An 11,532-nucleotide genomic window follows, 5' to 3' on the forward strand; every position below is an offset into this window, starting at 1 on the left:
ATCTAAAATAAAAAAAAAAAAATAAAAAAAAAAATTAAATTAAAATTAAAATAAATAAATAAATAAAACTTTAAGCCAGGCAGTTTTAAGTGGTAGTGCACGCCTTTGATCCCAGCACTTGCGAGGCAGAGGCAGATGGATTTCTGAGTTCCGAGGCCAGCCTGGTCTATACAGTGAGTTCCAGGACAGCTAAGGCTACACAGAGAAACCCTGCTTTGAAAAAAACCTAAAAATAAATAAATAAATAAATAAATCTTTTTTAAAAGGGGGGGGGAGCACACAAGTTCATGGAGTTGGTTCTTTTCTTTCAGCTTTCCATCCATGGGTTCCAAGGACCAAACTCAGGTCATCAGGCCTGCTTGGCAAGCATCTTTCCCACTAAGCTATCTCACAGATTTTTAACACCATGACATTTGAGTAAGAATCCTAGTTTAAGTCAGTGTGCATGCATACATGTGTGTATAATATTTTCCTATTTAAAAAAAAAATAGGATGCTGACATTATTACTATGTGAGTCCTTTATTTTAAATGAAGGTCAGTCATTTACTCAAGTGCCCCCCCCTTCACATTTTGGGATGTGCACCGTACTTACCTCTCTTGCTTCCGCTCTACACTCTGGGGTCTCCTCTGGGCCAAGAGGCTACTTGCCCTTCTTCGACGCTGCTCCTCTCTCTTCTGCTGGATCCGGGCATCTAGCTTTGAGATGGTACAGATGCCCCAAATGGAGTCTTTGATTCCCTAGAGATAAGGACATTTTTAAAGAGAGATCGTAGGGGCTGGAGAGATGGCTCAGCAGTTAAGAGCACTGACTGCTCTTCCAGAGTCCTGAGTTCAATTCCCAGCAACCACATGGTGGCTCACAACCATCCATAATGAGATCTGATGCCCTCTTCTGGTGTGTCTGAAGACAGCAACAGTGTACTCACATAAAATAAATCTGGGGGCGGGGGCTGGAGAAGACCTTGAACTTGGGATTTTTCTGCCTCAATTTAGAGGCATCTGCCACCATGCCTAGTCAATGACTAGGGCTGCTGAGATGGCTTAGAAGTAAAGACTTTTGCTACCAAACCTTATGACCAAGTGTGCCACAGAACTAATTTATACCACCATTGCTGTAACAGAACTCAAGACACACAATCTATACGGAACAATGAAGAACTTTAGAATCACCAATTTAGTATTTTTTTCCCTACTAGTATACTTTTTTCCAAATCATTCAAGTAGGTTATTGTATCTGCCTGATGATGGTTTCCCTTAGTGAGGGGTTAAGACAGGGTCCACTACATAAACCAGACTGACTTAAAACTCTTCATCTTCTTGCTTCAGCTCCCAAATGCTGGAAATACAGACATGCAGGCCCACAAGACCAGCTTATCAGGTCCCTTTATGGTCATTTTCAGGAGGTATCCTAAGATACCTAAGTTAAACATAGGGTAGATATCTTACAGTTCCTAGTCCTTTTTCCTAGTAGTAAACTGCGTGACAGTTTACACCTCATAAGAGTTTAGTTCAGAATCAAATAGTACATTTCATTAGCATGCCTCGTTAATATTTTCAAATCAACAGCATTCTTTATACTTTCTTTTTCCATTTTATTTGTATGAACATGTAGTGATACATGGGGATCAGAGAACAGTTTTGTTTTTGTTTTTTAGATTTATTTATTATATTTAAGTACATTGTAGCTATCTTAAGATAGCCCAGAAGAGAATATCTGATCTCATTATGGATGGTTGTAAGCCATGTGGTTGCTGGGATTTGAACTCAGGACCTTTGGAAGAGCAGTCAGTGCTCTTAACCACTGAGCCATCTCTCCAGCCCCAGAGAACAGTTCTTGAGGATCAGTTGTCTCCTTCTACCATATGGGTTTCTGGGATCACACACTCAGGTCATCAGTAATAGTCTTTACTAAAGATTTATTTATTTATAATATGTAAGTACACTGTAGTTGTCTTCGGACATTCCAGAACAGGGAGTCAGATCTTGTTACAGATGGTTTAAGTCACCATGTGGTTGCTGGGATTTGAACTCAGGACCTTCAGAAGAGTAGTCAGTGCTCTTAACTGCTGAGCCATCTCTCCAGCCCTAGTCTTTACTTCTAAGCCATCTTAACAGCCCTAGTCATTTACCAGGCATGGTGGTAGATGCCTCTCTAGATAGAGGCAGAAAATTCCCAAGTTCAAGGCCAGCCAGAGATACTAAGCCAGTCTGGCCTGTACAGAGAAGTTCAGAGAAACTGTGTATACCTCTCTCAAGTTAGGTCAGCCTGGGCTTACAGTACTCTATCTTAAAGACAAGGAAAGGCTAGGGATTCATGTGAGAGGCCTTGGGTTCAATCCCCACTATTGAAAGGACAGAAAAATTATACAAATAAAGCCAAATACACACACACACACACACACACACAGATCCATACTAGATTTATGTCCAAAGCAGAATAATTTCACAAGGATATTCAACTTCAGAAAATGACCCCAACAGACCAAAACAAACAAACACACAAAAACCAGCTAGATGTGGCGGCACATTTCTATAAGCCTGGCACTGGGGCACCTAGAAGACTGAGACAAGGTGATTACCACACATCTGAACACAATGTGGGCTAGGGAGTAAGGACATGTCTTAAAAAACAAACAGCTGGGGCTGGAGACATAGCTCATCAGTTATGAGCACTGACTGCTCTTCCAGAGGTCCTGAGTTCAATTCCCAGCAACTACATGATGGTTCACAATCATTTGTAATGGAATCTGATGTCCTCTTCTGGTGTGTCTGAAGACAGTGACAGTGTACTCATATATATATTAAATCTTATAATAATAATAATAATAATAATAATAATAATAATAATAATAATAAACCCAGCTGGGCAATGGTGGCATATACCTTTAGTCCTAGCAATCGAGAAGGCAGAGGCAAGATCTCTGAGTTTGAAGTTAACCTGGTATACAAAGAGTTCCAGGACAGCCAGGGCAACATAGAGAAACTGTCTCAAAAAACAAACAAGGGCCAGCAAGATGGCACAGCAGTAAAAGTATGTGCCACTGAGCTTAACAGCCATGGAACCACATGGGAGAAAGACAAAACTGACATACTACCCAAGCACATACACACTAACTAAAACTAACAGAAACAAAAGCAGAGCTATGCAGTTGGAAGACAACATTCAAGAAGTCATATAGATCCTAGGGGTTGAACTCAGTGTCGAGGTTGTTCATAACCTGCTTCTATTAGGACTACAAGAATGTGAAGTAATATATCTTTAAAATAAGGCTTTTTCCTCCATCTGTTTCCAGGCCCTCTGTGATGAGGCACACACCTCTCTGTGAGCCATCTCATAAGCCCATAGTTTTTTCTAAGATTCATTTAACAGGCACCCCTAAACCTAGAAAGCCATTATTTTCAAAATCCTTTTTTCTTTTTATTTCTTTTTGAGATAGGGTTTCATGTAGCCCAGGATGACCTCAAACTCCCTATGTAGCTTAAGTCTAAACTGGAACTACTGATTCTTTTGCCATCTCTCAAGTGCTGAGAGATAAGTCTTATGTGCACTATACCTATGTTTTTATTTTGATGTCACTGCTGTGCTGCTTGAGATGGGTCTCACTGCATAGCCCCATGGCTAAAACCTCATGATCCTCCTGCTTCAGTCTGCTGTGATTACAGATGTGTGCTACTATATTTGGCTCTAACTAGCATGGTTACACATTCTTTTTTTTAAAAGATTTATCTATTATACGTAAGTACACTGTAGCTGTCAGACACTCCAGAAGAGGGCATCAGATCTCATTACGGATGGCTGTGAGCCACCATGTGGTTGCTGGTATTTGAACTCAGGACCTCTGGAAGAGCAATCAGCGCTCTTAACCGCTGAACCATCTCTCCAGCCCCCAGGTTACACATTCTTTATAATTCTGGTACTTGTGATCAAAGCAAGAGGATCAGGAATTCAAGGTCATCCTGGACTATACAGCTAGCTGGAAGGTAATCTGTCTCAAAAACAAACAAAAAAGACTATGAAGCCAAGCTAACCAGAATCCTAAAAATTACGGGCAATCCAATAGACAGGCCTGCCACTTCCCATAGGATGCAGAATAGAAGGGATAGAAACCAGTGTTTGCTCTGTAAGCATGAGAACATGAGTTCAAATCCTAAGAGCTTCTTATAAAAAGCTAGGCATGACTACTGCTAGATCCCAAGAATTCCCTGACAAGCCAGGATTGCCAAATAGGCCAACTTCAGGTTCAGTGACAGATACTGCCTCAAGATAAGAAAGCAGACAGTAGCAGGTAATACAGGAAGACACCTAAAGTTCTGCTGTGGCCTCTCCATGAGAAGAGGACTATGCCTGCACACTCACATGCACGCACCACACAAATATACACAGACAGATACACACAGGCTCACAACTGAAATTCCAACATTTGGAAAAGAGAAACAGGACTGAAAGGAATTCAAACCAGCCAAGGCTGGGTAACAAAATAAAAAAGATGTACAATAGTATACATTCTTAGTATTTGGCACGCTGAGGCAGGAGCATCACCAGGAGCTCAAGATCAGACTGAGATACATAGCAAGACTGTCTCAAAAATGCCAAAAATCCCTACTTATTGAATGATGTAGACTAAACTAAAAACCAACATTCTATGTAAAAGACCCAACAAATACACAAAATTACAAAACAAGAAAGATTTCCTAGTCCATTTCTTTAACAAAAAAAAAAAAGAAAGAAAGAAAGAAAAGGAAGAAGAAAAGAAAAGAAAGAAAGAAAGGTAGGTAGGTAGGTTAAGGGACAAATTCCTTGAAACAAAATATACTCACCCTGCCAAGGTCCTGCAGAAAGGTTTTGACACTGTCAGCCATCTCTTCACTGCCCAGACTATCAATTACAGAGAGAGGGAAATGCCCCCAAATCATTCATCATGGACAGCCTGGAAAGAGACAGGAAAAAGACTTATGTTATAGATCCATTACTTCATGATCTGTTTCTACAAAATGACTCCACACTCTAGTCCCCTAGTACAAGAGTAATAGACTCTGACAGTAATAACATCAACTAAGAGGCTATACATCTAACTGTTAAAATTAAGAGTCTTGAGCTACAGAGATGGCTCAGCGGTTAAGAGCACTGACTGCTCTTCCGAAGGTCCTGAGTTCAATTCCCAGCAACCACATGGTGGCTCACAAGCATCTGTAATGGGATCTGATGCCCTCTTCTGGTGTGTCTGAAGACAGCAACAGTGTACTTACATATAATAAATAAATAAATCTTAAAAAAACAAAACAAACAAAAAACCCACCAAAATAAAAAAAAAAAGTTAAGAGTCTTTGTTTTCTTCTAAGACGAGATCTTTCTTGGTAAATTGTTCTGGCTAATCTCACACTTGCTGAAACTACAGGAATATGTTTAGGTTAGGGGGCAAATTGTGCTCTTGGACAAGTGGTCTCCCCTGAGCCTTGATTCCCAAACTATTCCTCCTAAACACTTCACTTTTGAGAAGCTGGAGATAGAAATACTCTCTTAAGCAATTTTTATACTGGCTACATTGAATCTAGGACTGGAAAAGATGGCTCAGTGGTTAAGAGAACTGGCTGCTACTCTTTCAGAGAACCAGAGATCAAATTCCTAACACCTATGTCAGACCTCTGACAACCATCTGAACTCCAGCTCCAGGGGATTCAATAACCTTTTCTGGACCTCCACAGGCACCTGTATGAGCACGCGCACACACACACACATACACACACACACACACACACACACACACACACACACATACACACAAACAAGCTACACACTATGGTATATTGTAATTCTAGCACTCAGAAGGCATAGACAGGAGGATCACCAGCTTCCTCACCAGGTGGATACACATTAAGTTCTACACTGAAAACCCTATCTCATCACATTTTTTTTTTTTTTGAAACAGGGTTTCTCTGGAACTGTCCTGGAACTCATTCTGTAGCCCAGGCTGGCCTCGAACTCAGAAATTCGCCTGCCTCTGCCTCCCAAGTGCTGGGATTAAAGGTGTGCGCCACCACCGCCTGTGAAAATCCTATCTCATACAATAACAATAATTTGTTTTGATTCACTTTATTTATAGTCCTCAAATACATGGGAAAAATTTAAGACATAATCTAAAACTATCAAACCCTCTAGAGGTCTATATTTCCTTCTAACTTTATCCCCAAAACCACTAGCACAGAACCAGAGCTTCATACATATTAAGCAAGTGCTCTACCACTGACATACAGCACCATTTCATTTTCTAATTTTAAATATACATGCAAATCTATTTCAATGATCATGTAAGAAGCAATGAATTTTAAACTAGACTAAGGCTAAGGGTCTAGTTCAACGGCAGCCTGCAATGCTTACTCAATATGCATTGGAACCAGGGTTCAATGCCCAGTACCAAATGAAACAAAAGTTGGTAAAGTTCACATTTGTAAACAGTCTTTAGAAGGGTTAGAATGGTAAGGGTTATTTGGGTATGGTGGCACATACCTATAGCTCTTGGAAATCTGAAGCAAGAGGATCAGCAGTTCAAGGTCATCATCTACTAAATTGGAAATTTGAGGCAGCTACATGAGACTCTGTCTCAAAAACTAATGACGAACAGTAAGGGTTTCTCAGTTGAATGGGAAACCCAGCTCTATAATCAAGAAATTGACAGAGCTGCAAATAACTCAGTGGGGGTTGGGGGGGGGGGGGGGGGGGGGGGGTAGGGAGGTGGCTGGAGAGGTGAAGGTGTGTCTTCTGCTGAACCTACATGGTAAGAAAAGAACCGCCATCTCCGGTGGGTTGTCCTCTGACTTCACATGCACATTGCTATAGAACGTTCACATCACCGCACATGGAAATGCAAGGTCATGCAAACAGATACAGACAATAAATGTTGAAAAGAACTGATAGAGAAAAAAAAAAAGCACTCAGTGATGGAGTGCTTATTAAACTGAGACAGGACTGGTAATGAAATCCTAGCGTCCCAGCTACCTGGCAGGCTAAGACAGGCTCACAAGTTCAAGGTCTGCACAAGTTAAATGAAGGCCAGATTGGTAAATTCAATGAAATCTCTCAAAAAGGTTAGTAGTGGAAAACCTGCCTAGCATACACAGTTCCCAGTACTGAAAGGACAAGAGAGTTCATAATAGAAATTTTTTTGTTTTCCGAGACAGAGTTTTTCTGTTGTAGCCCTGGCTGTCTTAGAACTCACTCTGTAGACCAGGCTGGCCTTGAACTAAGAGATCTACCCAGCTTTTAAAAAAAAAGACAAAAACGTTTATGTGTACTGGTGTTTTGCCTGCATATGTTTGTGCATCAGTCATGTATTACAATCGTCAGCTGCCTTGTGGGTGCCTGGAATTGAACATAGGTCCTGTGAAGAGTAGTCAGTGCTCTTAACCACTGAGTCATCTCTTCAGCCCCTATAAATAATTTAAAAATACAAGTCTCTCATTTAATTTCTTTAAAGTGAACTCTAAGGTGAATGGAAAGTCTACTTGCAAAAATATGAAAATTTAGGAATCCAAAGTTATCAAGCCCCACTAAATCAAGCTTAGCATCTTCAACATAAGAGATAATAAAAAATACAGTAATTTCACAGTCAGCTTGTATACAACTCAAACTTCAAAACATAAAGGGTATTTTCCTTGACCTTTGGCCACTTCATCAAGTAGCACCACACTGACCCAACTGGACTGATGCCATTCAGAACTGGACAAACAGGGAGTACAGTCAGAAGGCTGCCTGCACAACACCGTTTGCACCATCTGCTCCTAAGGTCAAATCCTACCCAAATGTGCTCACCTAGAGAAGTTCCTAAGGTTAGGAAACATGTTATTACTCCCACTCTTCCCTCCTTAAAAATAGAGAGAAAGAGAGAAGGAAGAAGGGAAAAAAGAGAGAAAGAAAGAGAGAAAGAAAGAAAGAGAGAGAAAGAAAACCTCAAGAACTTCAATCTTATGTACAGAGACAGCCAGTGCTCTAAGAGTTGTGGTAAAAGTAGTCTATGACTAGTAGACTAGTAAATGCCCAATGATGGGCAGGCAAGACACCAGGGTCTATCATAGATGCATCCTCTTAAACAACAACTTGCTCATCTACAAATAAAGGGTAGCAAATTAAAACTCTTCACAGGATAGAGTACAACAGAATAAACAAAGCTGAAAATTCTGGGTAAATGTAATCCTGTTACAGAACACACCCAATCTGAGGTGAGGAAATTCATTACTTTTCTCCCAGAGTCCAGACAGAGAGCTTCAAACTCTCTCATAGCCCAGAACCACTATGTTATTTGATTCCTTGGCAGATTAATACCTGGCTTCTTCATGTACTAACTAACAAAGCATCTACTGACCATATAGAGCCTTTGAAGTAAAGGCCATTATACCGTGGGCCTAACAGCTTTTCTATGGGAAAGAACAAATTTGGTATGTATTGCCCTGTTTAACAAACTGCTGAGACATTCAGAAAAATAACCTGTCACAATTTGAGACCACAAAGGGCTCTTACAACAGAGAAAATCAAGATGCATCCTCTGGTTCACAATATTTTACATATAAACGGTTTGTCAACAGTGAGTGAAAGCCAACTTTGGAACTTCAGTGTTCTAACCGAGTCTGGACTTTTTTTTTGCTTAAGCTTTGTAACGAGGATTTTTTGTTTAACTCAAGCATCCCATGAACAAATCACCTTCCTTAAACCTTGAAACACTGCTGGCCAATAAATATGACAGTCTTTAGAACCGATTAAGCATCTACTGAGACATACTCCGGCACTTTCATTTCGAAGCCACTAGACCCAAGTCCCGGAAGGCAGGAAGCCAGCGTTTCCCACTCCAGGTAGGAAAAAGGTAAACACCCTCATGCATCACCCGGTCTCAGGCTGCCTCCTGGGCAACCTGGGGTACTCAGCCCCTTCTCTCCCGCTGCGTCGGGGTAATTGGGGTGATAACCCTTCTTTCTCCCCAGCCACTGCCGCACACAAGGTGCGGACCACGCTCACTGAGGGTCACCGGAGCTAAAGATAGCCCCGCCGCACCTGGGGAGGGAGAGCCTGAGCCCCGCGCGCCGCCGCCAGGCCCGCCCTTGCCGCCCTTCGCTTCCCGGGCCCTACGGCGGCCGGGGTCCTTGCCGCTGCCCCTTCCAGAACCTCAGGAACTAGCTTCGGCCTGCCAGCCCTCGATGGGCCCTGCCGCCCAGGCTCCGACTTGCAAGCGGCTCGACCCCACTGCGCACCGCGGCCTGCACCTACCCCGCCACCCTACCGCCGCGGCTCCAGGCCGGGCGCTCGCCCACCGAGCCTCGGTTCGCCTGCTCCGCGCCCGGCTGCCCGCTCCGCCCGGGCGCTCGGAGAGCCGGGGCTGCGCCCACACTGGGCATGCCCGGGCCGCACGGGGCAGCTGGGAAGTCGGGCCGACAGCCTGCCGGTCGCTGGGCAGGGGCGGAGCTAGCGAGGCAGGGCGGGGCCATACTGGAGAGGCGTGGTCTGGGAGCCTGGGAATTGTAGTTGGCTGGACCTCAGAGTCCAGGCTCATTCTGGGTATCCAGGTTCAGGATTCTAGTCCCTTTGTTGCCTCCTAGTCAAACCCCTTCTCACTGTTGGGCCATCGTTAGCCTCCTCAATCTATCTACACACCAGTGCTGGTCTTTCTGAAATCCTTTAAGAACAAATGATGAAAACAATAAAATAGTCACTTTGATAATTTGGAGGCTTTATATAATTAAAGACTAATAAACCAGGTAAGGTGATGCACACCTATAATCCCAGCCCTTGGAAATCTGGAGAAGAAATGCTCCAAATTCTAGTCCAGCCTTGGCTACACAATAAGTATCAGCCTAGGTAGGGCTATGTAACAACACCTTGATTCAGAAAAACAAAACCAAAAACTCAATAGAGTAATCGGTTATCATGCACATCCACAAAGTCCTGACTTTAAGTCCCAGCATTATATTACACAGGGCACGATAGTACAATCTCAGCACTTGGGATTTGGAGGCAAGAGGATCAGAAGGCATCAACCGCTTAGGCTGTATTTAGTGTGGATTCTAATGATGGAATGGCTGTGATGAAAACCAAGTAGGGATTGCTGTTTCCACCTCCATCCTCACACATTCAGTTCTAGCCTAGCTCCACAATTTCATGTCATGAAACTGTAGGAAAAGCCACTTTTATCTTTACCTTTTTCAGGTTTCTCCTTTGAGTCTAGGAAACTAAACCAAAAATAAGTCAAGTATAAGAAAAGCATATGAAGCCGGGCAGTGTTGGCGCACGCCTTTAATCCCAACACTTGGGAGGCAGAGGCAGGTGGATTTCTGAGTTTGAGGCCAGCCTGGTCTACAGAGTTATAGGACAGCCAGAGCTATACAGAGAAACCCTGTCTCAAAAAAAAAAAAAATCCAAAAAGAAAAAAGAATGAATGAAAGAAAGAAAGAAAGAAAGAAAGAAAGAAAGAAAGAAAGAAAGAAAGAAAGAAAAACATACGAGTTATCTAGTGAGTGAGTAGTGACTGGCATATAAACCCTGGGAAGGGATGAAGAAGGTGGAGATGTGTATTAGTATTTTCTTTTCTTTTCTTTATTTTTTTTTTTGCAGGGAGTGGAGGAAGGCTGGAGACAGGGATTCACTGTGTGGCCCTGGCTGTCCCAGAACTCACTCTGTAGCCCAGGCTGGCCTTGAACTCTAGATCTGCCTGCCTCTGCCTCCCAAGTGTTGGGATTAAAGGCATGCTAGTCATGATTTAGTTTAGTCAGGGTTTTCCAGAGGAACAGAACTTAATGAATATATATGGGGTTTATTAGGATGACTTAGAAGCTGTGGTCCAACTTAACTAAAATGGTTACCTGTGAATGGAAGGTTCAAAAGTTCAGCAGTTGTTCACTTCACAAGGCTGGGTGTCAAAGCTGGTCTTCAGTAGACACTGGAATCCCAAAGTAGCAGGCTCTAATGCCAGTGGAGGCATGGACTTGCCAGTGAGAGGGAGGGCAAGCAGGCAAAGAGTGAGATTCCTTCATCCATGTTCTGTATATAGTCTGCCAGCAGGAGGTGTGGCCCATATTAAAAAAGGGTCTTTCCACTTCAGAAAATCTTGATTAGAAGTGAGTCATCCCAACTGGGTGTGGTGGTATACTCATTCCTTTAATCCCAGCATAGAGAAAGCTTCGGATTAAGATTAAATTCCAAACCAGACAGTGGTGGTTTATGCCTTTAATCCCAGCACTTGGGAGGCAGAGGCAGGCGGATTTCTTGAGTTTAAGGCCAGCCTGGTCTACAGAGTGAGTTCCAGGACAGCCAGGGCTATACAGAGAAACCCTGTCTCGAAGAAAAAAAAAACAAATAATCCTGATGGTGGTGATTCAAGACTTTTACCCTGTACAGGAAGACAAACAGAGGCAGGTAGAGCTGTGTGAATTTGAAGCCAGCCTGGTCTGTTTGTAAGTTCCAGGCAAGCCAGGACTCTGTAGTGAGACTCCGATTCAACATAATAATGATAATCATATCATCATTCTGGATTTACATATGGGAACTTATT

General features: G+C 42.7%; 1 protein-coding gene across 3 annotated transcripts in view; it reads right to left on the reverse strand.

The window, feature by feature from the left end:
- Ei24 (EI24 autophagy associated transmembrane protein) overlaps nt 1-9,433 on the reverse strand; it is a 22,213-nt gene extending 12,780 nt beyond the window's left edge. The window contains exons 1-3 of one of the 3 annotated variants that reach the window (XM_031344710.1): nt 9,255-9,433; nt 4,820-4,929; nt 594-739 (exon numbers count right to left, since the gene is read on the reverse strand). In XM_031344710.1, the coding sequence (XP_031200570.1) occupies nt 594-739; nt 4,820-4,915 (242 nt within the window). In that variant the 5' untranslated portion in view covers nt 4,916-4,929; nt 9,255-9,433. Of the gene's footprint in view, nt 1-593; nt 740-4,819; nt 4,930-6,506; nt 6,526-9,254 lie in introns of those variants that run through there. The other 2 variants (XM_031344708.1, XM_031344709.1) reach the window with 2 other exon arrangements.
- Between the last annotated feature and the right edge of the window lie 2,099 nt (nt 9,434-11,532).

The sequence above is a fragment of the Mastomys coucha genome, unplaced genomic scaffold (genome assembly GCF_008632895.1).
Source record: "Mastomys coucha isolate ucsf_1 unplaced genomic scaffold, UCSF_Mcou_1 pScaffold23, whole genome shotgun sequence".
Taxonomy (NCBI): Eukaryota; Metazoa; Chordata; class Mammalia; order Rodentia; family Muridae; genus Mastomys; species Mastomys coucha.